This window comes from Canis lupus, chromosome 1, assembly GCF_048164855.1.
Source record: "Canis lupus baileyi chromosome 1, mCanLup2.hap1, whole genome shotgun sequence".
NCBI lineage: Eukaryota > Metazoa > Chordata > Mammalia > Carnivora > Canidae > Canis > Canis lupus.
In genome coordinates this window covers 107,607,264-107,635,198 of record NC_132838.1, presented here as the reverse complement: position 1 = coordinate 107,635,198, position 27,935 = coordinate 107,607,264, and the positions used below count along the sequence as shown (strand labels likewise).

Genomic DNA, 27,935 nt, shown 5'->3' with positions numbered 1-27,935 from the left:
CAAACGTGGAACTCTGATTTGATGAGAGTGGAGACCATGGGACAACAGGGGAGACTTCAGAGGCTGCTGGGTGTGCAGCTCCAGTCTGGAGACAACCAAACACTGCAGATCTGGATCTAACTGCCAAGGCCCCGGGGTCAATCCTGACTCCTCCCCAGCCTCCACTTCTTGGGGCCCCAGCGCAGATGCAGGAAGTACTGCTTGAGGCTCAGCTTCCTCTATGCATATTTTGGCACTGCCCCGCCACCCCCCTTACTCCCAGGGACCTTCCCATTGGGGCACTGCAGCACTTTCACTTCCCCCAGGTGCCCAGCCCCTGCCCTGGCATATGGGAGCACCGCGGTCTACACTGGTTGCCAGGAACAGGATACAGACTCTGAGAGAGGGGCCATGACGAGGTGCGGGGTGAGGCATAAACAGAGAAAGGAATGGCATGCAGAGAGAAGGGGCCAGAACCCCAGAGGAGGAGATAGATGTAGAGGGTTTGGGAGTCAGGGAAGGGAGGTGGACAGAGACCAGAAAGAAGGGGACAAAGACTCAGAGAAGGGAGGAAAGGAAACTGAGGGCTGAGAAGAGGGGGACAGAGAGGGATGCAGAGATGGCAGAGCTGAGCAGGCAGTGAGGTCAGAGTGTCTGTGAGGTCGGCTGCTGCCCAGGGCTGGCCTGGGGTCCTGGTGCCCACAGTAGGTGGGTACGAGATCAGGAGTCCTTGTGGGTCCCCCAGCCTGAGCCATGGAGATCTGGGAGGGACTACCCAGCATGTCCTTGGTGCCCACAAATTCCAAGGCCCCACAGGTACTGGTGTGTGTCCCAGTGGGGCAGGTGGGGGAGACGGGGGGAGACTGGGGAGATGGGGGTGAAGGGGGGTGGCAGAGACAGACAAGAAAGCCACCTTGCCTCTAGAGGGAGGGGGTGGGGCTCCAGCCCTAGAACTTCCTCTTTCTCTGGGTTCTTCCTTTCTCCCTCTCTCTCACAGTCTCTGTCTTTCTGCTTGTCTCCTCCGGGACCAACACCTCTTCTCTTCTGTCCCTCCCACTGGCTACTCACCCCTCTAGGCGAAGATGTCGGCCCAGGACAGCTGCCTCAGCCTCATCAAGTACCTCCTCTTCGTTTTCAACCTCTTCTTCTTCGTGAGTTGCCACATGGCTGCCCAGCCCAGCCCCCAACCCGTGCTGCAGCCACCCGCAGCCACCCAACCGGACATATCCCCCACCACCCCCTTGCCCACCTCCATATTCCCATCTCCTCCCACCAGGTCCTAGGCAGCCTTATTTTCTGCTTTGGCATCTGGATACTCATTGACAAGACCAGCTTCGTGTCCTTTGTAGGTGAGGGGGCCGGGGCCATCAGGGAGGGCCTCCTGGACCAAGTGTGACCCGGCCTGCCCCTGAGTGACTTCCCCGGGCTCCCAGGGTCCCAGGCTCTGCTTCACAGGTTGCCACTGCTCTTAGCCTCAGGGTCTTCCTCTGGCAATTGAGTTGTGTGTAGGGATGATAATAAAAATGGTAATAACCATTTCTCTGGCACTTCCTCCGGTGCGCTGTAGATCTTGTGCTGATGCTGTAGATCTTGTGCTGATGCTTATCAGGTCCTCCCACAAACTTTCCACTCTCTTGAGGTTCAGAGAGGGGATGTCACTTACTGGATGTCACACAGCAAGGAAGTAGAACAGATATAAGACTAATAATAGGAAAGTAATAATGGAATAATGGTATTTAATGAGTGTTTGCCCTGTGTTGAGCACTGCGTCAAACACATGCCTCCCATGTGTCTCTTAAAATAACCCTAGGGAATAGATATCCTCCGATTGCCCTCAGGGAGGTTTTTGTGACTGCTCCAATGCCACAGATCAAGTAATGGAGCTGAAACTATAGGGGGCGAGGAGGAGCTGAAGGAGAAAAGAGAGACCGAAAGAACAAGAGGGAGAAACCGTGACCAGGGAGAAATCAAGAGAGATCCAGAGAGAAAACAAAGACCTAGAGAGGGCGGTGGGGGAGCTAGAGACCCGGAGGGACAGAGTCCCAGAGAGAGGAAGAGAGAGAATCCCAGAAAGAGAGGAACAGAGAGGAACATGTGGCAGGGACAGACACCCAGAGAAAGAACCTCCCCCAATACTGATCCCCAGTTGAGTGGCTGTGCGGGTGGAGAAGGGGGCTCCCCTGAGCTGTGTGCACCGAGCCCAATGTCACTGCCTCTCACCTTCCCCAGGTTTGTCCTTCATACCCCTGCAGATCTGGTCCAAGGCCCTGGCGATCTCAGGAATTCTCACTATGGGCCTTGCCCTCCTGGGCTGTGTGGGGGCTCTGAAGGAGCTCCGCTGCCTCCTGGGGCTGGTGAGTGTCCTGCCCACATCTCCCCTCAAGTAGAACCCTGGCAGCCTCTGCACCCTGGGAGGGGGCTCAACTTGACCTCTCCACTCTGTCCCCCAGTATTTTGGGGTACTGCTGCTCCTGTTTGCCACACAGATCACCCTTGGAATACTCATCTCCACTCAGCGGATGCGGGTGAGCTTGGCTTCCCCTCCCCACACTTCCCCAAAATTTATTGGGGGGAGGTGCAGAGAAAGAAACAAAGTCAGGGCACCTGGGTGGCTCAGTGGTTGAGCTTATGCCTTTGGCTCAGGGCCTGATCCCGGGGTCCTGGGATGGAGTCCCCTATCAGGCTCCCCGCAGGGAGCCTGCTTCTTCCTCTGCCTATGTCTTTGCCTCTGTTTCTGTGTCTCTCATGAATAAATAAATTTTTAAAAATCTAAAAAAAAGGGACACCTGGGTGGCTCAGTGGTTGAGCATCGGCCTTCTATCGGGGCATGATCCCGGAATCTCTGGATCAAGTCCCACGTTGGGCTCCCTGTGAGGAGCCAGCTTCTCCCTCTTCTTGTGTCTCTGCCTCTCTCTCTCTGTGCGTGTCTCTCATGAATAAATAAATAAAATCTTTTTAAAAAATGAAAATCTAAAAAAAAAAGAAGAAGAAGAAGAAAGAAACGCAGACACGAGCTGACATGGACAAAGAGAAATAATAGTGACAGGCAGAGGAAGATGGAGAGACACAGCAACACAGATACAGAGGAAGATAGGGACAAGGAGAGTCAAAGGAAGACCACAACACATACGAAGAAGACAGACATAGCACGAGAGACAGAGATCCAAATGGAAACTAACAGGGGGGAAAAAAGACAGAAAAAATAGGCAGAGAAAAAGGAGACTCCAAAAGAGAGACCTAATGAGAGAGCCTGGGAGAGAGCGGGGGCGGAATTGAAAGACAGGTGATAAAACCAGGCAGAGATTTTGAGGAACAGAGACATAGGTAGCCATTCAGCGAGAAATCGAGAGCTACTTAAGGCCGCTCAGGGACCCCTTGGGACTGAGAAAGCCCGGGAGTGCCTGGAGTGGGTAGGGGCAAATGGGGGTGGGGAAGCGGGTGGGGATCCAGCCTCACTCTTGGCCTCTTAGCTGGAGCGGAGGGTGAAGGACATCGTGATGGAGACGATCCAAAACTACCACTCGCGACCGGAGGAGTCGGCCGCGGAGGAGAGCTGGGACTACGTGCAGTTTCAGGTGCGTGCGGTACCCACTTGCGGGGGCGCGAATCCCTCCCACCAGCTCTGGGACTCAGGCGTAGCTCCGCCCCCTGCCCGGCAGGCTGTGCCCCGACGAAGCTGGGGGCTCTCAGCTCCCGGACCCCGAGGTAACCTTGCCCCACCCACCCCACCTCCGGCCAGCACAACGTGGCCTCGCCAACAGAAAATAACATAACCGACTCCAGATCCTGGAGAGGCTCCGCTTTCCGTCCCGACGAGACTCCGTCCTCAGCCCCAAGGCCCTAGCGTGACCCCACCCTCTAATCCTTAGTGACTCTGGTCCCCACGGGCCCCGGCCCACGTGAGACTCCACTCCCCGGTCATTCACGTGGCCCTGCCCTCCCAGCTGCATGTCCCCTGCCTGAGGCTGAAATGCACTGCCCACCCAGTCTTCGGTCCGCAGCGTGATTCTGCAGCTCCTCCCACAGCCGCAGGTTGCCCGCGATTCGTCTCTCCCAACCCCAAGTTCCCCTAAGGTCCCCAAGCCTAGCCCGCCGTCCCCCGCGGCCTGCGCCCAATACTTGGCCCTCTGCTCCCCAGCACGACCTCATACATATCACCGAGCCCCCGCCCCTCTGACTCCCGTGCTTCTTCTAGCTGCGCTGCTGCGGCTGGAACTCTCCCCGGGACTGGTTCGGTATCCCCAGCCTCAGCAGCAACGCGTCGGACGTGCATCGCGTGCCCTGCTCCTGCTATAATTCATCGGCGACCAACGACTCCGCAATCTTCGAGAAGCTCTCCTTCCCCCAGTTCAGCCGGCTCGGACCACAGGCGCGGCCCCGCCACAGCACAGACCTTTGCGGGGTTCCCGCAAACAGCAATATCTACAGCGAGGTGGGGAGGGTTTGGAGACCTCTGGAAAGGGGCGGGGCCTGCAAGGGGGCAGGGCCTGGGTAGAGGCGTGCTTCCTCCAAGAGGCGGAGCCACAGGGCGTGGGCTGGGTCCACGGGGTGGGGCTGCGAGAAAGCGTACATCTGGAGGGGTGTCGTTCGTAGAGACCCGACCTAAAAAAGGCCTGAGTGAAAGGAGGCTGGGACCGAGTGAGGTGGAGAGACTAGAAAACCCTACTCACTAGGGATCCAGGGCGGTGCCTGAAAGAGTAGTTGAGGGCTGGACTGAGAACAGTGGGCACAGGTTTGAGGGCGAATCCCACAAAGAACTGTACTTTTAACCTTTCCCCCCACACCCCCAGGGCTGCGCGCAAAACCTCCAGAAGTGGTTGCACAACAACCTCATCTCCATAGTGGGCATTTGTCTGGGCGTCGGTCTACTTGAGGTAATTTGGTCCCGCCCCCACTCGCGACCGGCCCTACAATCCCTGGATTGCCCCGCCCCAAACTGCGCGTCCTCCCATTCTCCGGGAAAGGTGGTGCCTGCGTGACAGAGCGTCAGCCAATCCAGGCTCTCCTGCCTCTCCACCGGCACGAGGCCGACCTACCCTCTGCGTGTTGATTGGTTGCACGCAGGAAGTAGGCGTTCCCGCCCGCCCTTGCGAAGCTCCCATTGGCCCTCCTTGGGGTAGTCCCCCCGCCTTTAGCCACAACACGCGTCCCCTTTCCCTGCAGGTGAGTGTGGCAGGGCTGAGCCTGCTACTACTGCGCAGGGCGCTCCGCCGGGAACGCCAGCTGCAGGTGCCGGGCGCCTGTGGTTCGAGCCCCGGGCCTGGCCCGAGTGCTGATGGCGGCGGCGGGCGCTGTGGTGTGCTGAGCAGCAGCGGGCGTAGCGGCGGTCTGTGGGGTGGCTGGGGCATGGCTGATGCCTGTCCCAACTGGGGGGACAAGTCCCCACAGGGCAAGCTGCCCATGGCCCTGGGGCCCTGGCCGCTTTGGGATCAAGACGAGGAACAACCTGAGACCGGAAGCGCGGGCGCGGAGGTGGAGGTCGAGGCGGAATTAGCGACCGAGGCAGAGGGGGAGACAGAAGAGCCTCCGGAATAAAGTACCCTGAGCTAGCTCTGGGTCTCACTCCTTCCCAGGCTCTAAGACTGCGCTAGACGCAGCTGGATACCCCCTACCCCACACTATTCCCATCTTTCCATCATCCCTACTCCCCCGCAACTTTGGTAGCATGCTACCAAGGCCCCAAATTCCCATCCCTGATGCCATCTTTCACAACCTGGCGGAGCTCCCCCTCTAGCACCACCCTTCTCCGCCCCTCCTACGACCCCACACCATCCAAGTCTCCGCGCTGAATTTTCTTCCCCCTACCCCAGCGCCATCTCTTTTATTCTCCTCTCCGGACCCCCACCATCCCTACCCCCATCCCCCTCGCCGGCACCCCGTGGACCTCTCTGACCAGGTCTCCTTTCTCTATAGCTCAGCTTCATGACGCTCTCGATATTCCTGTGCAGAAACATGGACCAAGTCTACGACCGGCTTGCTCGGTACCGCTAGGCCCCGCCCCTTCAAGTGCCCTAGGGGCTTCCCTGTGGTCTGTAAATATTTGTTCAATCCCCAGTTCGCCCCAGCCATTGAGTCCTCTACCTCCTCATTTCCCCGGGGACCCAGATATCTGCCTGCCCAGCTGCTGTCACCTCTCCCGCGGGACCTGGGGCTTCCGGCCACCAGCTTCCTGCCCCCAAAGATACCTCATTTCCTTGACTCATCTGTTGGCTTACCACCTCCCACAGGATTATTTTTCGCCCAAACCCCAAATAAATCCCCTGCGTTTTGGTAAAATAGTTTTATCCTCTGTCAAAACACAAACCAACACACTTTGCGGGTGAGGGGAGGCAACACAGTATTATAGCCCACGTCTTATTGAGGAGAGGGTGAGATTTAAAAGCCTCACCCCACTGCTTGCCCTGCTGAGAGAAAGTCACGACCCTAATACCCACTTATAAATATCTCTTGTTATATTAAAAAAAAATATTTCCAGGGCCCACCTGGCTCTGCTCCTGCACAAAGGGTTAACCTTCAATATTTGATCACAGGGTGGTGGTGGGGGTGGTAAGGAGAGGCAGGTTGGGAAAGGGGGAGGGGATTGCTGAAAAACAGAGGGACAAACCGACATATCTAAGGCCCTCCAAAACATCCAGAACCAAGTTGGGGGGCGGGGTGCCTGTTAGAGACTGAGAAACCAGTGCTGTACCTCGGGGTTGTCTCATTCCTGTCCCCAGTCCCTGATGCTCTGGAGTGATCTGTCCTTTCAGACACCACTGTGAGGTCCCAATATCAGGATCCAACTTTTCAACTCACCACCCAGCTTTAAGGTCCCCTCTAACACGGAGCAGCCCCCTCCCCAAACAAGCACGAAGAAAGCTGGAGGTCCTTCCTGGGAGGTGGGTATTCCGGGGGGGGGGGGGGGGAGTGTGCCACTTTTGGGGTCCCCTTTCAGTCCCTGACCAGACGGTAAATGTGGTGCTGGGCCCCTCGCTCACTGGTGGAGACCTCAAAGACGTAGGCGGTGCAGAGCAGCAGCTCCTGGGTGTCTCTGTTTGTCACCACCTGCCAAGGAGGCCAAGAGAAAGGGCTTATGCAAAAAAAAGGGGGAGCAGGGTGCCCATGGAATACCTGGGAAAGAGGTCCCCACCATATCACATTCCCTAGGTAGAGGCAACACCAAGCATATCTGTTTCCCCATTTGAGTGTTGGCAGTGAGGGGCCTCACATCAGATGGCAGATCAAAGTTAACCAAAGTAGGGGCACCTGGTGGCTTAGTCGGTTAAGCGTCCCAACTCTTGGTTTCGGTTCAGGTCATGATCTCAGGGTCGTGAGATCGAGCCCCACATCAGGCAGGCTCTGCTCAGTGCAGAGTCTACTATAGATTGTTTCTCCCTCTCCCTCCAGCTCTCTCTCTCTTTCTCAAATAAATAAATAAAATCTTCGAAGTTAACCAAAGTTAAAGGGGATCCCACCATATCATGTTCCCTGGGCTAAGGTTAGGTTCCCTATGAGGGGGGGGTCCCTTAAACTGAGGATCCACCATGGGATGTCCTCCAAATCAGTTTCCCCACTGAGGGGAGGATCCCCCTAAATGAGAGTGCTGTGGATTCCCCACCATATCAGTTCCTTGGGCAAAGGGGTCCCCTAAGCAAAGGCTCAATTGTGGGCTCCCCCTGTGTCAGTTTCCCAGGTGAAAGGGTCCCAGGGCTGAGAGGATGTCGTGGGCACTTCCCACCACTTCAGCTGCCCTGCTCGGCCCCCAGTGCCTCACCTGGAGGATGGTGAAGTTCTCCAGGACGCTGTTCATCATATAGCGCTCAGGCAGCTGTCGCAGTTTGTGCAAGAAATTCACCAGGTACTCACACATGGGTGAGCGCAGCAGGCGGTACACAAACCTCCCGTCCTCCAGCTGGGCACGCTCCGTCTGAACCGGGAGGGGATATGCAGAGTGGGGAGGACAGTGACTGAGACACAAGGGTTGCCCCAGGCACTCTGTCCCTCTCTGATGCCACACCCACTCCCCACTGCCATCATCCCCCGTGGCCTCATCCCTGGTGAGCAGAGAGACCTGCACCCATGGATATGCAACTTGGGATCCCTGAGCCTACAAACCAGGAACCCCTCCAGCCTCTCAAAACTGTGCTCTGAACCCTCAAAGACCTCTGAACTGCTCTGACCTCCAGGCCCTCAGATACCCTCACACCCTTGAAAGACCCCTCAACTCTCCAAACTCTATACAACCTCTGAGTTCAAGACCCCTCAAGCTCTGAGCAATCCCTAAGTGTGACCCTTGAACCTCCTTGCCCATTTTGGTGACTATAAATCTATGTACCACACATTACCTTTGAACCCTCAAAATAACCCCGACATGTGACTGGAATTCAATATCAGCTCTCAGCCCATGCATTAATTAAACCGCCAAAAAGGATAGAACACTCCCCACCCCACCACACAGACACCTAAGTGCAGGAGCCCTTGTGGCTTTCATCCTTTAGTCTGCACCCCCAAAGTGGCAGCTGGCTGGGCGCTCACCTGCCCAGAGCTCCACCCCTCCAGCCTCACCTCCACCTTCTCCACCACCTGCTTGCCAAAGGAGCAGACCTTGGAGGAACAGGTGAGGGTCATGTGCTCCAGGCTCTCGTACTGGCTGCTCACTCCATAGAAGCCACCGCTGCTGCCACTGGTCCCTACCTCCTCGCCACTCGGGCCCCAGTTGAGGTCCGCCTGGGAAATGGGGAGGCACAGGTAGGTTGGAGAGGGCATTCCTTATAAATAGTGGGGACTCCTCTAAAGTGGGAACTCTGATCCATGGCCTGGTTCCCCCATAGCCCTGCTATTGCCCACCTGTCTTTCTCCTCTCCACCTCTCCATGGGCCTGTTTCTGGAAAACACTCATTCTTCCATAAGTACTGGAGAAGGCTGGCTCCCTAAAGTGGTCCTGACCTCTCTCTCCAGTAACAACCCTCCCCCAACAAAGGGGCCCTAGAATTCAACTTTCTTCTCTTTTCACGAACCTGGTTGCTAAGGCAAGTGGCTACTCCCAAGGAAAGGGGCCTGAAGGGGTTAAGCGTCTGCCTTTGGCTTAGGTAGTGATCCTGGGGTCCTGGGATCAAGTCCCCCGTAGGGAGCCTGCTTCTCCCTCTGCCTATTTCTCTGCCTATCTCTGTGTCTCTCATTAATAAATAAAATCTTAAAAAAAAAAAAAAAGAAAAAGAAAAGAAAAAAACGAACACTTTATAACCATGGTTGCTACGGGCCCAGCAGAGCCAATAAATTTCAAGCCCTCGGCAGCCTTCCTTCTCAGACTCTAGATCATGCCACAGCTCTGGTTAACAAGAGTTAACACCCCCTAAACATTCATAACATTTATTGGACTCCTACAGCATCAGCCACTGTAGTTGACACCCAATCAAATGGGCCTAAGAAAAACCCAAGATGGATCCTCTTATTCACAATTATATACATGGCACTTGGCATAGAGCCTGTAATACAGTAGGTGCTCAATAAATGATTATTAAATAAATGTTTTCACAGAGCCCCTCCCAGGTCCCTCAGTCACTTTCTCAAGGCCAGACATTTCTCTAGCAACAAGATCTGGTGGCACTATGTTCTCTTCAGAGACCAAATTCCATGCCTCTATTTGATAAGAGATGAGAACTATTCCTTAGCAATAAGGCTTCATGTGGTTGGGTGGGACGCAGGGAAGTCTGAAATATTGCAAGGCAATCCGCACCATATATGACTAGTCGTGGCAAAGTCTAGTGGGATCTGGGGAGGTCCAAGTCCTATCCCCACATGTGTACCGCTCCTTATCCATCCTGCCTTGGGGTAAAACTCCTTGGTGTTCCTTATTGCATGGGGGTGCTGACACTCTGACCCTGAGGAGCTGGTCTCCCTTAGAGCCACAGGCCTTAGATGGGAGGTCACATGATCTGTGAGCACTTTGTTTTGGTGGCTGAACTCACCCAGAACTTGACCAGGAAGAAGGCGTGAGGGGGCCCGCGATCGTACAGCTCCCGAAGGCCACCCTTTTTCTCTGGGAACTTGTCATAGATCTGCCGGACGTCCACACTCTCGAGGGGGGGGGCGCCAGGGCTGGGGCAGTGCTGGCTGATGTGTACAAACAGGTGCCTCTGGTACTGAGAAGGGTGGGCCATGAGTGAGGAGTGGGAGATGGGCTGGACCCCTGGTACTCACTGCCCCCAATTCCCACTAGCTGTTTCACACTGTCCACCCAGACATGGGGCCTGACTCCCAAGCACTTGTCACCACTCCCTTCTGCCCCATAGCACCATAGTCCCCAAGTCCTGTCCCCTGCTCTCCATCCCCACAGCCCTGTCCTCTCCATCTCTACCCAGCCTCCTCCCTGGCCTCCCAGCCTCCAATCTCTACTCTCCAGGTCATCCTTCACAGACCCCCAGCACTAACTGTGGACCTCTCCTGCTCACAATCTTCCTGTGGCTCCCCAGAGTACCCAGGACATAGCCCACACCCCCTCAGCCTGGTCCTGTACTGAATAGGTGCTCCCAAATATTCAGTCAATGGATGGATGGATGGATGGATGGAAGGAATCCACAGAGCCCACATCAAGACTCCCTATCTGTCCCCATTCTTATCACTTCTTGTCCATATTCTGAAATCCTCATACCTTCCCCATCTTTTCTTTCATTACATATCCTCCCTCCATCTTCCAAGGCCCAAGTCTATGCAAATCTGACTCTTCTTGGAAGCCTCACTTGATCACAATCAGATGATTCACAATCACCTCTCTTTTCTTTTTTTTTTTATTTTTTTTATTTATTTTTATTTATTTATGATAGTCACAGAGAGAGAGAGAGAGAGAGAGAGGCAGAGACACAGGCAGAGGGAGAAGCAGGCTCCATGCACCGGGAGCCCGATGTGGGATTCGATCCTGGGTCTCCAGGATCGCGCCCTGGGCCAAAGGCAGGCGCCAAACCGCTGCACCACCCAGGGATCCCTCACCTCTCTTTTCTATAGTTCCCCATCACCCTCAGGAGAAAGTCTGGATCCCTCAGGTTGGCAATGCCAGCTCCTCCAGAGCTAGCACCTGCCCACCTATCTGTAGCCTCATCAGTTCCCACCTTATTCAATTATTTGTTTCCCTGAAAACTTCACGCTGTTTTCATCTCTATACCTGGAACATAAAGTTCTGTGCATGGCAAACTCCTATATGACCCTCAAAGCCCAACCCAAACGTTGTCATCTCAGGGAAGCCTTCACTAATTTCCCAGGCAAAATGACTCTTCTGTACACCCACAAAAACTTGAACTTCCCCTATCCCAGCACATACTCATTGTCCAATAGACTTCTATTGAGAAACCTACTGTGTGCGGGCACTATTCTGGGTCCTAGGGCTACAAGGCAAAGTCCCTGGCCTCATGGAGTTCTCATAGAGTATTTTAAAAATCAATCCATGGGCAATATAAATTTCAGAGTGATGAATGCTATGAAAAAAAATCCCAAAGAACAATAGTAAAGGGGTTGAGAGTGACGGCAGCCGGTATTTTCCATAAATTGGTCTGGGAAAGACAATCTGAAAAGATAAGCAAAAGCCTGAATGAATGGAAAGAGACAGTGGTGGTATCTAAGGAAACATATTTCAGGTGGCAAGAATAGCAGATACAAAAGCCCTGAAGCAGGAGTTGGCCTGGTGCGCTTGAGAAAGTGCATGGAGTCCAGTGTGACCAGAGCACAGTGGGCAAGAGTATAAGGGCAGGAGGTGAGGATAGAGCAGGAATGGGGGTCAGATAATGCAGAGCCTTGTGGGTAACTGAGAGGACTCTACCTTTGCTCCAAGTGAGATGGGAGGGTTTCAAGTTGGGTTTTATAAGACCACCATACATAGCAATTGGTGTTTATGTAGCTGTGGCAGAGACTGCTAGGCGTTCACAAACTCCCCAATTCCTTTTCACACAGCTAAACTACACTTCCCAGAGTTCTTTGCAGTTAGGTATGGCCACATGACTAAATTCTGGCCAATGGGATGTGAGCAAAACCTGATAGTTGCCACTTCCAAGCCAGACCCATAAAAACTCCTGCACACTTCTTGAGTCTCTCCATTCCACCATCTGCTGGCCAGATGCAGGGAACCCAGCAGCAGATTCTGAAGCCCTAGAAAAATGTCAGAACCACAAAATGGAAGGAGCCTGAATTCCTGGAATCACTGTGTGGAAGGGTCCTACTAAACCCCTACACTGAAATATTACATGAGTAACATTTGTTCATTCCCTGAGGGTTAGGATTATTTCTTCTAACAGTCATCAGCCCACCGGGACTAATATGACATCTGTCTTCATCCTAGACCAGGAAAAGCTCAAGCCTAGAAACAAGATCTGCTTTTCCAGGGGCCACTGGGTGGCTCAGTGGTTGAGCATCTGTCTTTGGCTCAGGTCGTGATCCTGAGGTTCTGGGAAGGAGTCCCACATCAGGCTCTCCATAGGGGCTCTGCTTCTCCCTTTGCCTGTGTCTCTGTCTCTGCCTCTCTCTCTCTGTATCTCTCATGAATAAATAAAATCTTAAAAAAAAAAAAAAAAAAAAAAAAAAAAGATCTGCTTTTCCAGGTTCCCAGTATCCACCACAAAGCCTGGCACAGTAGGCCCTCAAAAATGGCTGCTGAATTAACAAGCAATGACCTGGGGAGTTTCTCTGACCTTCCCAACTGTGACCCCAGGACCATCCAGTTCCTCCACACTAGCAGTTCTCAAAGCGTGGTCCCCAGACCAGCAGCATCAACACTGCCTGGGAGAATGTTAGAAATGCAAATTCTCAAGCCCCACACCAGATCTACTGAATCAGAATTTGAAGGTTTCAACAAGCCCTCCATGTTATTCTGATACAAGCTTAAAGTTGAGAACCACTGCTTTATTCTTTCCCTTCCAATCACCCTTACATTTCAAACCTAAGCCCCGCATCGCCCCTGCCCCGACAGGGACTCTTCTAAAATTGCACTCACAGAATCAACTGCATCGGGCGGTTCCACAAAGGCTGAGAACTCCACCAGCTGCAACCGGGCAGTGCCCAGGGCCCGAGCCTGCCAGGCTGGGGGTGATGGGGCAGGTGGGGGCAGGGCAGGGGGTGACAGGGCTTGGGGAGGCTCGTACCCTAGAGAGAGAAAAAAAAGGAACAATAAAAATTGCTAACATGTGTGAAATACATCAAGTACTCTTCTCTCTTGCCTGCCTCCGCTTAGAAGCTAAAAAAGCTAAATACTCACTTTCCCAGCCTCCCTTGCAACTAGAGATGGCCATGTGACACAGTCCTGGCCAATGAGACGTTAGGGAAAATCTGCTGAGGGGCTTCTGAGAAGGAGTTTCTTCCTGAATGAAAAAGACAGAACTTTGGGAGGACAAAGCTTTTGGCCCTGGCCAAGTCCTGCTTGAGACATGATGCCTGGAATCACAACAGCCATCTTGGGACAATAAGAAAGAGGCCAAGGGACCTATAGAAATGCTAGTCCCGATAATGCTGAGCTGCTGAGCCAGTATAGGAGCACCCCACCTCCTGACTTTTGTCATGTGAAATCACTAAAGCCTTTATTATTTAAGGCACTATTAATTTGGGCATTCTGTTACTTGCAGCCAAAAGCACTGCAAATTGATGAATCTGTGGAACCTAAAGGTACTCTTTCACCAATGTGAGTTCTTAGAACCACACACCACAGGGGAAAGCAGAACCAAGCAAATCTGACACTACCATCGAGCCCCCTGGATCCAGCCATGCCTGAAGCCATCCAGCCACTCTTGAAACATCAGTTACCTAAACCAATAAATTCCTTTTGAGTTTCTGCCACTTGCAGCTGAAAGAATCTTGATTGATATACTTTCCCAGTGTCCTTTAGGATAGCAAATGGCAGAACACAAACCCAGTGTGTCTAAATTCAGAGGCTATGGTCCTAACCACTCCAAATGCTATCACTCATCTTCCCATATCTTCTACAAGCCTTGCCTCAGATCTGGACCTCTGTAGAAATGCATGCCCTGATTCATGGAAGGTGAAGGAAAGGCAGTTGGTGTTGAGGAGAGAGGGGAGATGAGGAAGGTGCAGAGCAGACTCTTACCTGGGAGGTCAGTAGATGGGGGGGTCAGTGACAAGAACGGTGTCTGTGAGAATGGCTTCACACTAAGGGAGAAAGGAAGCTGGGGGTCAGTGAGGTAGAAAGATAACTGTACCAGCTAATGTTTACCAAGGGCCACCACAAGCCAAACCCTATGCAAGCACGTAATGTGCAAGAGTTCATTAAATCCTCACAGCCTCAGAGGTTCAGTGCAATTACCACTCTTCCCATTTTGTGGAGGAGGAAACTGAGCCTCACACAGTCACAGAGCTGGGACACAGCAGAGCCTGGGCTCAAATCCAAGCCACTCCCCAACTCCAAAGCCTGTGGTCGTGTTGATGGTATTTTGGTGCCTCTCACCAACACGGCGGAAAGAGAAAAGCAACAGGATCTCAAGAGGTGGGGGGTGGAACACAAAGAGGCAATGTGGAGAAAGAGGAGGATGAATGGTCACCAAGGGTCAGGAGAGATGGGACATCAGTCCCAAGTTCAGGGTGGGGAAGCAGCACAGCTTCCTGCAATGATGGACATGTCTTATTATCTGTCCTGCCCAGTACAGTAGACACTGGCCACAAGCTGCTACTCAGCACATGACACGTGACCATTGAGCACGAATGTGGCTAGAGTGCCAAAGGGACCAAATTTTTATTTTAATTTCAACTGACTTAAAAGTCAGTAACGGCATGTGGCCCGTGACCACGCTATCGGACAGCACAGCTCAAGAGGCCAATCACCTATGGGTAGCTAAGGAGATAATTGAGACTGAAAGGTCAGAGGCCATGGAGATAACATTTGGGGTCAGAGGTCAGGAAGAGGTCAAGAGTCAAAAGACCACGGGTACCTGGCTGGCTCAGTCCCTAGAGCATGAGAGTCTTGATCTCAGGTTTCTGGGCTCGAGCCCCAGGAATGATGTAGAGATTACTTAAAAATAAAATCTTTTTTTAAAAGACTTTTTAAATTTAATTTATTTATTTGAGAGAAAGAGAGAAAGAGAGCAAGCACGAGCACAGGGGAGGATGGAAGGAGAAGCAGACTCCCTCTTGAGCAGGGAGCCGAATGTGGGACTCCATCCCAGGACCCTGGGATCATGACCTGAGCTGAAAGCAGACACTTAACCGACTGAGCCACCCAAGCACCCTAAAAATAAAATCTTAAGGGGTACCTAGGTGGCTCAGTCAGCTAAACGTCCAACTCTTGATTTCGGCTCACGTTGTGATTTCATGGGTCATGGGATCAAGCCCCACATCAGACACAGTGCTCAGTGACGAGTCTGCCTAAGATATTCTTTCTCTCTCTCTCTCTCTCAAATAAATACATAAATAAAAATAAGGTAAAATACAATCAAATCTTTAAAAATCAATAAATAAAGTCTTTAAAAAATTAAAATTTAAAATAAAAAAAAAGGAGTCAAAAAACCAGAATTAGAAAGACACAAACTCCAGGAACCTTCAGACCTCCACTCCCAGGGGCCTTGCCCTAATACTCAGCATCCCAATTCTGAAATCTAAACTCCAGGACCCTATCCTGACTTGATTTCTTGTTATCAGGGCTGCTGGCCAAACACCACCTCCTCAGACAGGCCTTTCTTAACCTCTATTTTTAAGATTTTATTTATTTATTCATGAGAGACACAGAGAGAGAGAGAGGCAGAGACACAGGCAGAGGGAGAAGCAGGCTCCCTGCAGGGAGCCTGATGCGGGACTCGATCCCTGGCACTCCAGGATCACGCCCTGGGCCAAAGGCAGGTGCTCAACCACCGAGCCATCCAGGGACCCCCTTAACCTCTGTCTAAATAGGGCACGTACATTTTGTTTTACTTTCCACATTTATTCTTTTCTTGTGAATGCTTGTTTACATGTTTATTGTCGGTCTCCTCCCCGCTCCAAATATGGAAGCTCCATGAAGGCAGGGATCCAGGCTTACTTGTTTAATGCCTTGTCCCGACTAAGCAGAGTACCAGGCACTTAATAAGTGCTCACTAAACATTCAACTGACTGGCCAGTGCCAGAATACCTTCTCTCATTTCCTGGAACTCACCAAATTTTCCTACCTCAGGGCCTTGGCACATGCTGTTTTCACTGCCTAAAATATTCCCAACCCCCATTCTTTACCTGGCTAAGTTCTATTCTGCTTTCAACATTACCTCCTCACAGAAACCCCCAGAACTCTCTCCTTCAACCCAGAACCTGTTGCAGTTCTTCACACCACATACTCTTCACATACTCTTCACATACTCTTCAATTTTGTGTTTAGACAGGTGATGATTTAACATCCGTCTCCCCTATTTGACTATCAGCTCCCCTAAAGGTGGGACCTCAGTGTGGAACCACTCTCCTTCCAGCTCAACCCTCTCCCTGCAAACCTGCAGGGAGGATTTGTTCTGACCCTTTCCTGGCTCCCAGCACCTCACCAGGGACATGTCGTCTCTCCCTGGAGCCTGGATACAGCATATCACCTCACTCTCTCTGGCAACACCCTCAACACCACTCCTCACTGTCCTGTGGCCACACTGCCCTACCAACACCCCGCCTGGATCCACTAGCTCCTCTCTGGACTGAAAACTGCCCTTCCTATGAGTCTCTGGAGCCTGTTTCTATATTTCTAGGCAGCAAACACATTCTGTGACCCTCAGGATTCTCTCAGAGCTGAAATGGACATTCCCATGCACCTCAGGGACCCATTTTCTTCCTTTTGACCCTGAAAGAAGATACCTGACCTCCCCGCAGGCCCAAGAACACCTCTACGGGATGAGAACAAGCCTTTCCGTGAGCTTCTGGAGCCCAGCCAATCTCACAGGGATGCCATCATCCCCATGGACATCCTCCTAGCTCCCGCACATTCATCCAGTCCCACACTGAACTCCTTTCTTCCCCTAAACCTGCTCCTCCCCAAGGTCACCTGTCTCTGGACTGCCACCAACCCCAGTCACCACAGACCCTGGGCCCTGCCCTTACCTCCTCACTCCTTCTCAGCCCATGAGGCACTGTCTCTTGACTCTCTCATCCCTGCTTCCCACCACCCCCCCTCAGTATCCCAGCTCGGGCCTCATCTTTCTCTCCAGACCCTCACCCCAGCCTCCTCTCTGGGATTCAAATCCAGAGAGCTGCAGAATCCATGTCCATGAGGAAGCTGGGAGCTAGAAAGTGGGGTAAGAAAGGTCTGTGCAGAGGGAACGGGGGATGTGGGGGTGCTGAGCCAGAACAGGAAGTACTCACTCTGGAACATTCCAGGGGGGGCCAGAGCCCCCTGACCAAAACTGGAAAAGCTCAGAAGCCTGGAAAAGAGACAAAGAAGGGGGCACATCAGTCAATGCCCTGTCAAAACCACAGCCCCACCCCTCCAGGTGTAAGCCCCATGATCACTCAGCCACCTGGGGACCAGCAGGACCCAGTTTGGCCTGCAGGGAAGGTGCTGAGATGAGCTGGGCTGACGACATGGTGGCCATGGTCTGGAAAGCCTTGTCCTTGGAGACCTGGTCCTGGAAAAGGAGAAGTCAGGGGTCTGTGTTAACGGGGAATCCCAGTCGACACAGCAGGGGTACATCGACGCCAGGGAAGGCAAGCATGGGGAGATGCAGAGCTGGGGAGTCAAGCAAAGGTTTGGGGGAGGGCACACATCCTTCTTTCTATAGCCTCCCTGCCCCTCCTGGCCCCCTCAGGAATTTCTGGGGTAAAGGAGCGGGTGGGAGGATGGGCAGGGGGACTTACCACATTCAAGGCCTGCCCGTGGGGGTGGGGGAGGGTGCCAAGGGAGGAAAAAAAACATGACTTAGGAAGTGAGGCCTGGATTCTCACCTTCCTGCCCTCCCAACCCCTACAATTCCACCACCCTGAGCTGAAAAAAAGGGAGGTAGGGCGAGCAAGGATGGATAAGGAACAGTTAGTGGAGGGGCCCAGACCAAGAGGGCAAAAGGGGTTCCTATACCCAGAATAAAAGACAGTATACAGTATCAGGGTTTCTAGGTCAAAAAAGAGCTGGAAGGGAAGATTTCCGGATATGTAGGTAACAGGAAGTGGGAAGTTCAGGCCCAGAGGGGATGAATAGGCAGGCACTGAACATGTCCTAGCCCAGACAGGACAGAGACAGGACCATAAGGTCCAGAAAAGACCAGAAGTGAAGGTTTGTTAGACCTGGAGATAAAGCAGGGGGAGGCTTCTGGGTACCAAAAAAGAAAGAAAAAATAAAAGGAACAGGAAGTCATAGTTCCCAAATCCAAAGGAAGAGGCAGAAAAGACCCACACCCAGAGGAGAAGAAAATGAGGGTCTCAGGCCAAGAGGGAACCAGAAATCCAATGGATGAAGAAAAAAGGATGTGAACATTTTCAAACAAAATGAGGATTTCTGGACATGGAAATGACAGGCAGGGCAGGCAGAGGCTGAAAGATGGGGAAATGAACCAGAAAGAGATGAAGAGGAGAGCCTCCTGGCACAAGAGGGGGAAGGAAGGACACCAGGGGGAGGAAGAGGAGGAGGAGGAGAGGGAGGGAGGGAAGACAGCAGTAGCCAGAGGAGAGGCCCGACACCCAAACCTTCTTGCCTGTCCTGAGCTGCATCTCTGGCCCCCTCTCTCTAAGAATCTCTTCCTCACCCGCTTGTCAGGCCAGTAACCCTTCACCTCGGATCTCTACTTCCTCATTCTGCCTACCTCTCCGTGGGACTCTGGCCCCATCTCTGGTTCTCGATACCCACTCTGGGTCTTCCTGTCCCCCTTACTCTGGATTTCTGTTGACCTCTCCTCTGGGTCTCTGTCCCCCTCTCTCTGGATCTCTGTCCCCCTCTCTGGGTCTCTGTCCCCTTCTTTCTGGGTCTCTGTCCCCCTCTCTCTGGATCTCTGTCCCCCTCTCTCTGGGTCTCTGTCCTCCTCTCTCTGGGTCTCTGTCCCCATCTCTCTGGGTCTCTGTCCCCATCTTTCTGGGTCTCTGTCCCCCTCTCTCTGGGTGTCTGCCCTGGTCCCTACCTTGAGCTTGGACTGGATCTCCCTTGATTTCCTTCGAGCCAGAACCTGGATGTGACTAGAGACCTGGGGGGAAGTGACAGAGAAGCAGATTCAGGCCACAGCTACTCACCCCTTGAATCTCCTCTCCCATCCCACCCTCCAGGTGGCCCCCAGAACTCCCGGAACGTAAAAGACGACAAACACATAGAACATGCTAGCTATCCCAGGCACATGCCAACAGACATGTGTCCACAGAGGCTAGTCTCTTCTCAGTAACACTACCGATCTTCCCCAGACCCAGCAAATCCGGGTCTCCTTACCCTTCATCGCCTTCTGTCTTTGGGTCTTTCAGTCTCTCTATCTTACTCTCTGATTCTAACACAACTGGTCAGAGATCCAGACCAAAACAGGCACAGGAGAGCATACTCTCAGAGGTGCCAACAAGACAGAACCAGATCCTCCTTGAACCTGAGCACGCCCATACCAGGATGGCCCCGAGAAGACAAGCCTGCCCCACAGAGAGCCCCACAAGTCAGTCCTGAGACCTGTTTGCGAGTCCGGGTCTTCCCTGTTCTCAGCTTGATGTAGCGGGCAATCAGTTCATTCCGACCTGAAGAGTCAAAGATGGGACAGAATCAGAGGTTTGCGGGACTCCCCAACACACAGGACACCAGGGGGGAAGAGAGAAGCAACGCTTGCCAGAGGTCTGCAAGCCACTGGGCTGCAGATCTCCTCAGCTCTACGGGAGAGGAGCCCGACCGCCTGGGTTCAAATCCCAGCTCCACCAGTTCTGTGACCTTAGGCAAACCTCTTAACCCTTCCATGCCTCAGTTTCCTCATCTATGCCAATTGCGATGCCGGCTCCTACTGAGTCCTAATCAGTGGGGGGCAGGGCCAAAGAGAGGGGCAGACTCACCATACATCTTGCCTTCATCAGACAGGATGATTTTCCGCCGGCCACATGGCGGGTAGATGGCCAGGGCCTCCTGGAAGCTCTGCTCGATGTCTGGGCTCCACACACCTTCTGCGTCTGGACCCCCATCTCCCCCAGCCCCCTCGCTGCCGCCGGTGCCCTCCTCACTTCCTTCCTCACTTCCCGTCCAGCCACTGCCATCGTCCAGGGGGGCCCCAGCCCGGGGTTCCCCCATTTGGGCCTGGAGGAACACAGAGCTCAGCAAGATTCCCCAACCCCTCCACCTCTGCCCCCGGAGAGACTTCAGGGCGTGGGGGCTGGGAGTTCAGATTGCTGGGTCTGAGGGAGGAGTGGGGGTGCTGGATTTCTGGATCAGAGGGAAACAGGATGCTGGGGGCCAAGGCTCCTAGGTCCTGCAGGAGCGGGCTGGATTTCTGGGGGCGGCTTAGGGTGAAAGTGTCCTCTATGTTTCCAGGTGAGCCTGGGTTGTGGTGAAATCTTGAAGACCCCAGAATCATGCCTAGGGCCCATGAGGCCCAAACCTTTCTTTGGGTATGAATTACTGGTTTAAAGAAGACAGGAGTCGGGGCCTAGTTGCAGGGAAGGGGGTGTGTGGATGAGATCTTCTCAGTCCCACCCCAAGAACAGGTGCTAGGATGTGAACAGCAGCTGCTAGAAAAGAAGGAGGAGGGGCCCAGACCCTAGGAGGACTGCGGTGGGGGGGGGGGGTGTCCAGAGAGAGGGGGACAGAGACCCAGAGAGAAAGGGACAGAAATCCAGAAAGAGGAGGAACAGAGACTCAGAGCAGAAACTCAAGCCCAGACCAGGAAAGACCCACAGAACCACAAACGGAGGGTCAGGGGCGCCCTGACATCAGGAGAGCCAGAACAAAGGGCCCAGGCGTCCCCTCCCCCAGTTTCCCACAACCCCCATCAGGGGAGGGGCTGGCTGGCGAGGGCGCCTCCCCCTCTGGCCGTCGGCCCCGCCCCTTCCCTCCCCTCCCCCTGCGCCGTGGGCTCGGATCCAACTCAAGTTCCCAGTGACTTTCCGGAGGCCAGGAACAGGGGAAAACTTTTTCCAATACAGTCAGATCCCGCCTCCCAGGCGGCTCCACGTCTCCCACAGCTTTCCCAGGACCCCAGAGTCCAGGCTCCCATCCCCCTCCTCCCTCAGACCCTGGAGCCCAGGTCCAGACAAAGACCCCAGGCCGAGCCCAGTGGCGCCGAGGCGTTCAGGACCCTCGTAGGCCAAAATCCCAGCCCAGCTCTCCCCCATGTGGCCAGACAAAGGGACGGAGGAGCCGGGTAAGAAAGGTCCCCACAAATTTCCCGCCCCAGGCCCCAAACTTCCGAAGAAGCAAGATTGAAGATCCAGAAAGCACTGTAGCGAGCCCTAGGCCACCCCGGTGGCCTCCTTTCTCCATTAGGAGGACCAGGCGTCCACAAATGACACAGAGAAACCAACTCCGTCAGAAACACGCACAGGGTCCTTTCTCACCTCAAACCCACACCGCCGCACACACTCACACACCCCAGACACACCCGCGAAAGTCCCCAGCCCTCACCCACTCGCGAGTGCACAATCCCAAACTCAGACCCATCACCAGACACCCAACTCCGGCGAAAGTTCCAAACACCTCGCTAAGACTCGGTCGCAAGCGTAAACTCGGGCCCCCGGGCAAAAAGAGGGCGGCAAGCAATTCAGAGACGGTCCCACCAACACCGCAACTCAGAACGCGTAGCTTCCCACCCCAACTCACACACCCCAAAGCTGGATCCCCGACTCCCGCCGGCGCCTTCCTACCTCCCGGCCTGGGGCTGGGGAGCCGCGGGCGGGCGGGGCGCTGCGAGGGAGAAAGTTGCCCGGGAGCTTTGTTTGGGAAAAGTGGGAGGGACCGGAGGGGGGGCGGGCCCGCGAGCCGGACACAAGGAAGGGGGATCCGACGGTGACAGTTTGGAGGAGGATTTTTGCTTTGGCAAAAGGAAAGGTGAAGTCTAGCTTGAGCCTGGTAGGAACTTCAGGACTCAGATGCTTGCATCCCTGGGAGAGGAAAGGGATGGGGGATCCTGACTCCTAGATCCCAGGGAGGAGGTTGATGGGGGCCAAGAAAACTGGGTCTGAAAGGGGAGGGGGCTGGGAGTCTGGACTTTTGACTACCCTCTCTAGTATCTTTGTATGTTGCGGATGTGGAAGTGATAAGAACACAAAAAAATCTCTTCTGTTCGGCCTCAAGTATATTTTTGAAGATTGAAGTGAGGATGGGTTTTTGACTGGCTTCTAGGACAACAGGGTTTCCTGTGGGGAGACAGCCTCGGTATCTCAGCGGACTCCTGGATCCTTAAAGATTTGGAGTTGGATATTCAAACTCAGGGAATCAGAAGGGCCTGTGGTCCGGACTCTGGGGCTTCAGAAGGGAGCCTGGATTTTGGACTCCTTGGAAGATAGAACATAGGACTGGATTTAGGTTTCCAGAGAGAGTGGGGCTTCTTAGAGGAACCGAAGAGGGTTCCAGCTCAGCGTCCCTCCATTGCATTCTGTTGAATGCAGTAATAGTTTCAAAACCCGGAGAAGACGAGAAAGGACACGGAGAAACTCTCAGAGATAAATCCCAAACTCAGGAGTGGATGAACCAGAATATTCGGACCCGGGCTCTTCTTGAGCACTGGGAGCCTAAGAATGGAACCGAGGGGCCTGGCGGCGAGATCTGGGGCGAAGAGGAGTGGCCCAGGTGTGGGGGCACGGCGCTACAGCAGGGGGCGTGGCCATCTGCGATTGGAGGCCGGACGCGAGTACGAAGATCCGAGAATACAGGCCACACTCGGTCTTCGGGGCCGAGGGCAACCGACGGGGGCTGGCCTGACGACGGAGGTGTGGTTAACGAGTAGAGGCGTGGCTTTGCCCTTAAGGGCGTGGCCACCCAATAGCGGGCCCCGCTCGGGGGTGAGGTCAGCAGATGGGGGCGTGGTCAGACAATAGGGGCGAGGCTAAGGCTCGCGGAGCTGATCCAACGCTCCAGGTATCCCGTCTGGGCTCGAGACCAGAACTGTTCAGATTTAACAGTCCGTGGACGGCCCGCCAGAGTCTGAGAGTCCGGTGCCCGGGCTGTGGTCTAGCGTAAAGGCACGGCCCAGGAGAAGGGGCGGGGCGTGGGAGAAGGTGAAGAATGAGATCTGGGTATGAATGTGGGCGAAGCAGAGGAATGAGATTTGCAGGAGAGGCAGCGCCCGGGGGAGCTGGGGGCCTGGGTGAAGGGGCGGGGCCTGAAGCGATGGAGGAGGGTGGGGGCAGAAGGACGGGGCGGGGGTAGTGGGCGGGGTGTGAGGAATTGCCCCGGCCAGGGATTAAAAAAGGGGTGCAGGTCTCGGGTGGGGGCGTGATTATTTAGGGTGTGGGGACTCTGACCCCTACCGCTGCCACAGCCTCCCGGCCCGCCCCGCAATGTGGCAACCTCTGGTCCTGCTGCTGCTGCTCCCCTCTGCCCTGGTGCCCCCCTCCACTGCAGCCCCCATCCGCGATGCTGACGCCCAGGAGAGCTCCTCGGGTTTTCTAGGCCTCCAGAGCCTAATCCATGGCTTCACCCGGCTTTTCCTGAAAGTGAGCAATGGCAAGCGTCGGAGGGGGGCGGGGGTAAGAAGAGGTAAAAAGAGGGACGGCGGCAAATGGCAAATGGGGAGTGAGGGTTGGCAGGGATTCAGAGAGACAGAATGGAAGATGGGTTGCGGCCAGACAGGACAGACGGGAAGAGGGGGAGTCAAGGGGACCGAGAGAGAGATGAATAGAGAGGGACAGGCAGACCGTGAGATAGAAAGAGCGGAAGGAAATTAAGCAGAGAGGGGACAGCGACAAAAGACTGAATGGAAAGAGAGACTCGGAAGGAGAAGGGAATGATGGGGCCATAGAGACAACAGGACGCGGGCAGGGAGCGGGAACAAGAATAGGAAAATAATGGGACAGAATAGAGCCAGGACACATGGGATATGGGGCAGAAAGTTACCTGGTTAGGCCCTAAGGCTCAGAGGACAGAGAAGGAGCTGGGAGGTACATGGGGCAAGGCCTCCAGGATACCCTGGTAGGGCTTCAGATTTACGTTTACTGGGAAGTCTTGAGGTCCAACAGATCAATGGTCCCTCCTTTGGCCCCAGGATGACTTGCTGCGGGGCATGGACAGCTTCTTCTCAGCCCCCATGGACTTCCGAGGCCTCCCCAGAAACTACCACCAAGAAGAGAACCAGGAGCACCGGCTGGGGAACAACACTCTCTCTAGCCACCTACAGATCGACAAGGTGCCCATGCCGGGAAGTCCTTCCTGGAGTCTTCCCATGATCCCTTGTGCTGCAGTACCTGTGGGGAGGAGAGCAGAGGAAGATAGTGGCTTTGCTCTCACTCTCTCCTCCTGTCCTCACAGGTGACAGACAACAAAACAGGAGAGGTGCTGATCTCCAAGCAGGTGGTGGCATCCATTGAGCCGGGAGAGGGGAGTTTGGAGGGTGACTGGAAGGTTAGGACATGCCCCTGACAAACATGGGAAGATGGGTTGACACTCTCAACTGTTTGGTGCTGCTTCTCACAGGGCCTCAGTTTTGTCATCTGTCAAAGGGACCAACCAGCTCTCAGAAATGAGATTTACAACCTCATTTGTATATATTCCCACTCGTTTAGTAAACCCCAGACAGTTTTGTAAACCAAGAAGTGCTTTTAATCCCAAGTCCTGAGTAATCTTCACCCTTGTAAACCCAAAAATGTGTTTTGATCTCAAAGTACTCTGCGAACCTCCAAGTATTTTTTAATCTATCCCAAAGGGCTAAGCAGATCTCTCTCTCTCTCTCTCTCTCTCTCTCTCTCCAGACTTCAAAATGTGATTTTTTTTTTTGGTTCCAAAATACTTTTTGAATCCCAAATGGTTTGTATATCTCATCTTTGTAAACCTCTAAGGGTGACGCTAACCACAAAATGCTTTTTTTTAATCCTAAAACATTTTTTTATCCTAAAACATTTTTTTTATCCTAAAACATTTTAAGAACCCCCATGTGGGTCTTCCACACGCACCCAGGTTTTTATTTTTAAATTTTCAAATCCACAGAAGAGTTGAAAAATATATAATACAATAAGCCTGTATTCCTTTTTCCATAGAGCAGAGTTTCTCAACGTTAGCACCATTAGCATTTGGGGCTGGGTAATCTTTTGCTGGGGGAGGGGTGCATCCTGTGCACTTAGGACATTTATCAGCAGCCACTACCTCCACCCACTAGATGGAAGTAGCATCTCCCCTCCCCCACCAATTGTGACAACCCAAAATGTCTCTAGACTTACGTTGATGCACCACTTGTTAACATTGTGCCACATTTATTTTTACTTTTGAACTGTGTGACAGTAAATGATTGATATCATGACACTCCACCCTTAAATCTTCCAGTGGGTATCTCCAAAAAGAATAATGCATTCGCCTGCACGACCACAGTATCATTTTTTACACCCCAGAAATTTCACATCGATATGCACACTTTTATCTCTGTGTTAGTTTGCTAGGGCTACCATAACAAAGTACCACAGATTGGGTGGCTGAAACAGAAATGTATTGTTTCCCAGTTCTGGAGGCTAGGTGTTCCAAGACCAAGGTGTCATCAAGCTGGTTCTTTCTGGGGCTGTGAGGAAGAATCCATTCCATGCCTCTCCCCTAGCTTCTGGTGGTCTGCTGAAAAATCTTTAGCATTCCTTGAAATGTAGAAGCATCCTCCCCACCCCCATCTCTGCCTTCATCTTTCATGACCTCTCTGTGTACACTTCTGTGTCCAGATTTCCCCTTTACATAAGGACGCCAGTTGTACTAGATTAGGGCCCACCCTAATGACCTCGTCTTAACTAGTAAAATCTGCAGTGACCCTGTTTCCAAATAAGATCACATTATGAGGTGCTAGGAATTAGGACTTCAACATAGGAGGGAGGGTGGGGGAGCGGAGACACAATCCAGCCCATAACAATCTCCTACAGGACTTCTCAGAAAAATACAGACTCTGATTCAGTAGGTCTGGGTGTCTGATTTGCTAATTTGTATGTCTAACAAACTCCCAAATGTTGCTGATGCTGCTGGTCCATAGCCCACGCTTTGGGTAGCAAGGACCAAATAGACATTCAGGCATACTCATATATCCTGAAGAGGGACCAAAAGCTGTCCCTAAAGAGCTGATTTGGTCTTTGATCCAGGATTCAATCGAGGATCACACATGCAGTCATGGTCCTGCTTTACTAAAGCCAAGAGCTTTTAATCCCAAGGTGATTTGTACATTTCCAACTGGTTTCTAAACCTTAGAGTATGTTTAATCCTAAAATGCTTTTGAAATCTCGGAAATGTGCTTTCGGTCCCAGAGCATTCTATAAATCTCAGTTTTTTTTTTTTTTTTTAATTCTAAAGTACTTGTAAACCCAGTGCTTTGTAAATGACAAAATGAGCTTTAAACTCCCAAAGCCCTGTAGGTGGCAAAATGGGTTGACTACACATGCCAGTGAAGACTTGGCATCCTGGGATTGTCATTTGGAATTTGAGAGGTTTCCTTGTCCTTCTTCCCCCAGGTACCCAAGATAGAGGAGAAGGAAGCCCTGGTGCCTGTCCCGAAAGCCATCGACAGCTTCCACCCAGAACCCCATCCCCGAGTGGCCTTCTGGATAATGAAGCTGCCACGGCGGAGGTCCCACCAGGACATTCAGGAGGGTGGCCGCTGGCTCAGCGAGAAGCGACACCGCCTGCAGGCCATCCGGGATGGGCTCCGGGAGGGGAGTCACGAGGACAGCCTTGAAGAGGGGACCCAGGGGTCCTCCCACTCCAAGCTGCCAGCCCGCAAGACCCACTTCCTGTACATCCTCAGGCCCTCTCAGCAGCTATAGGGTGGGGGCTAGGGAACACCTGCATGTACCCCCCAGCCAGACCCCACCCCAAGCACCATATGGAAATAAAGTTCTTACATCTAGCAGCACTTTCTCCTTTCAGGATCTGTCCCCAGGCCTCAGCCGACAGGATCATGGCAAGTCCCCTCAACCCTAACCCTGAGAGTGACATCTGGCCATGCCACCACCGGCTCTTGCCAAGATCTTCAGGCTCACTTTCCTCCCTCAGATGTTGTCTGTTTGCCCACTGAGCAATTCTCATCACCTCCAGCCCTAGCTGTCCTCCTGTTTCTTATTACTGCCCCAACAAGTGACCACAAACTGAGAATGCATATGTATTCTCCCACAGATCTATAGATCAGAAAACCAGGATGCCTCAGCTGGTCCTCTGCACAGGGTCTCACAAGATCAAAATCAAGGTGTTGGCCTGCTGAACTCTTATCTGGAGGCTGTAGGAGGAATCTGCTTATAAAATCATTCAGGTTAGGGGCACCTGGGTGGCTCAGTGGGTTAAGCGTCTGCCTTCCACTCAGGTCATGATCGTGGGGTCCTGGGATGGAACCCCGCATGGGACTCCCTGCTCAGCAGAGAGTCTGCTTCCCCCTCTCCCTCTACTCCTCCCCCCCTGCTGGTGCTCTCTCTGTCTCATGCTCTCTCACAAATTTTTAAAAATCTCAAAAAAGGGACCCCTGGGTGACTCAGCCGTTGAGCATCTGCCTTCGGCTCAGGGTGTGAGCCCAGGATCCGGGATTGAGTCCTACATCGGACTCCCTGCAGGGAGCCTGCTTAGCCCTCTGCCTATGTCTCTGCCTCTCCATGTGTGTGTGTGTCATGAACAAATAATAAATAAATCTTTTTAAAAAATTATTGAAAAAATAAAAATAAAAATAAATGATTGGGGGAGGATCCCTAGGTGGCTCGGCGGTTTAGCGCCTACCTTCAGCACAGGGCATGATCCTGGAGTCCTGGAATTCAGTCCCACGTCGGTCTCCCTGCATGGAGCCTGCTTCTCCCTCTGCCTATGTCTCTGCCTCTCTGTGTCTCTCATGAATAAAAATCTAAAAAAAAAAATTTTTTTAATTGGGTAACTGGGGATCCCTGGGTGGCGCAGCGGTTTAGCGCCTGCCTTTGGCCCAGGGCGCGATCCTGGAGACCCGGGATCGAATCCCACG

At 53.2% G+C, this 27,935-nt stretch overlaps 3 protein-coding genes across 15 annotated transcripts; 2 read left to right on the top strand and 1 right to left on the bottom strand.

Annotated features, from left to right (window-relative positions):
* Positions 1–243: 243 nt before the first annotated feature.
* Positions 244–6,255, top strand: CD37 (CD37 molecule). 3 transcript variants are annotated; one of them, XM_072771587.1, is made up of 9 exons: positions 244–398; positions 1,056–1,130; positions 1,256–1,328; positions 2,209–2,333; positions 2,430–2,504; positions 3,450–3,554; positions 4,175–4,411; positions 4,770–4,853; positions 5,893–6,255. In XM_072771587.1, exons 2-9 carry the CDS (start codon positions 1,062–1,064, stop codon positions 5,968–5,970), a joined length of 846 nt encoding a protein of 281 aa, XP_072627688.1. In that variant the 5' UTR covers positions 244–398; positions 1,056–1,061; the 3' UTR covers positions 5,971–6,255. The 3 variants fall into 3 exon arrangements, with proteins under 3 accessions (XP_072627688.1, XP_072627687.1, XP_072627684.1); XM_072771586.1 differs by having other exon boundaries at positions 269–405; XM_072771583.1 differs by lacking the exon at positions 244–398 and adding an exon at positions 436–795.
* TEAD2 (TEA domain transcription factor 2) lies at positions 6,245–21,793 on the bottom strand. Of its 8 annotated transcripts, none has more exons than XM_072771571.1 (13): positions 21,688–21,793; positions 19,888–20,125; positions 19,517–19,581; positions 18,993–19,055; positions 17,743–17,754; positions 17,406–17,513; positions 17,251–17,309; positions 14,039–14,100; positions 12,935–13,083; positions 9,927–10,100; positions 8,524–8,685; positions 7,733–7,885; positions 6,245–7,023 (listed from the first exon to the last, which is right to left on the bottom strand). In XM_072771571.1, the coding sequence occupies exons 2-13, from the start codon at positions 20,117–20,119 to the stop codon at positions 6,910–6,912; spliced, it is 1,353 nt and encodes a 450-aa protein (XP_072627672.1). In that variant the 5' UTR covers positions 20,120–20,125; positions 21,688–21,793; the 3' UTR covers positions 6,245–6,909. The 8 variants fall into 8 exon arrangements, with proteins under 8 accessions (XP_072627672.1, XP_072627678.1, XP_072627673.1 ...); XM_072771577.1 differs by having other exon boundaries at positions 8,563–8,685; XM_072771572.1 differs by having other exon boundaries at positions 21,648–21,768.
* Positions 21,794–22,876: 1,083 nt separating this feature from the next.
* Positions 22,877–26,849, top strand: DKKL1 (dickkopf like acrosomal protein 1). 4 transcript variants are annotated; one of them, XM_072771597.1, is made up of 5 exons: positions 22,877–22,900; positions 23,304–23,478; positions 24,027–24,167; positions 24,290–24,382; positions 26,452–26,849. In XM_072771597.1, the coding sequence occupies exons 2-5, from the start codon at positions 23,323–23,325 to the stop codon at positions 26,761–26,763; spliced, it is 702 nt and encodes a 233-aa protein (XP_072627698.1). In that variant the 5' UTR covers positions 22,877–22,900; positions 23,304–23,322; the 3' UTR covers positions 26,764–26,849. The 4 variants fall into 4 exon arrangements, with proteins under 4 accessions (XP_072627698.1, XP_072627697.1, XP_072627691.1 ...); XM_072771596.1 differs by lacking the exon at positions 22,877–22,900 and adding an exon at positions 22,901–23,040; XM_072771590.1 differs by lacking the exon at positions 22,877–22,900 and adding an exon at positions 22,907–23,058.
* Positions 26,850–27,935: the final 1,086 nt, after the last annotated feature.

Coding starts and splice junctions, on each gene's coding strand:
- CD37 (XM_072771583.1), top strand. CDS start 733: ATGGAGATCTGGGAGGGACTACCCAGCATGTCCTTGGTGCCCACAAAT. Junction 1,131..1,255: donor TTTTCAACCTCTTCTTCTTC/GTGAGTTGCCAC, acceptor TCCTCCCACCAG/GTCCTAGGCAGCCTTATTTT. Junction 2,505..3,449: donor TCTCCACTCAGCGGATGCGG/GTGAGCTTGGCT, acceptor TTGGCCTCTTAG/CTGGAGCGGAGGGTGAAGGA.
- TEAD2 (XM_072771571.1), bottom strand. CDS start 20,119: ATGGGGGAACCCCGGGCTGGGGCCCCCCTGGACGATGGCAGTGGCTGG. Junction 13,084..14,038: donor CCCATCTACTGACCTCCCAG/GTAAGAGTCTGC, acceptor TTCTCTCTCTAG/GGTACGAGCCTCCCCAAGCC. Junction 7,886..8,523: donor AGGTGGTGGAGAAGGTGGAG/GTGAGGCTGGAG, acceptor CTCCCGGTTCAG/ACGGAGCGTGCCCAGCTGGA.
- DKKL1 (XM_072771590.1), top strand. Junction 24,168..24,289: donor GCCACCTACAGATCGACAAG/GTGCCCATGCCG, acceptor CTGTCCTCACAG/GTGACAGACAACAAAACAGG. Junction 24,383..26,451: donor GTTTGGAGGGTGACTGGAAG/GTTAGGACATGC, acceptor TTCTTCCCCCAG/GTACCCAAGATAGAGGAGAA.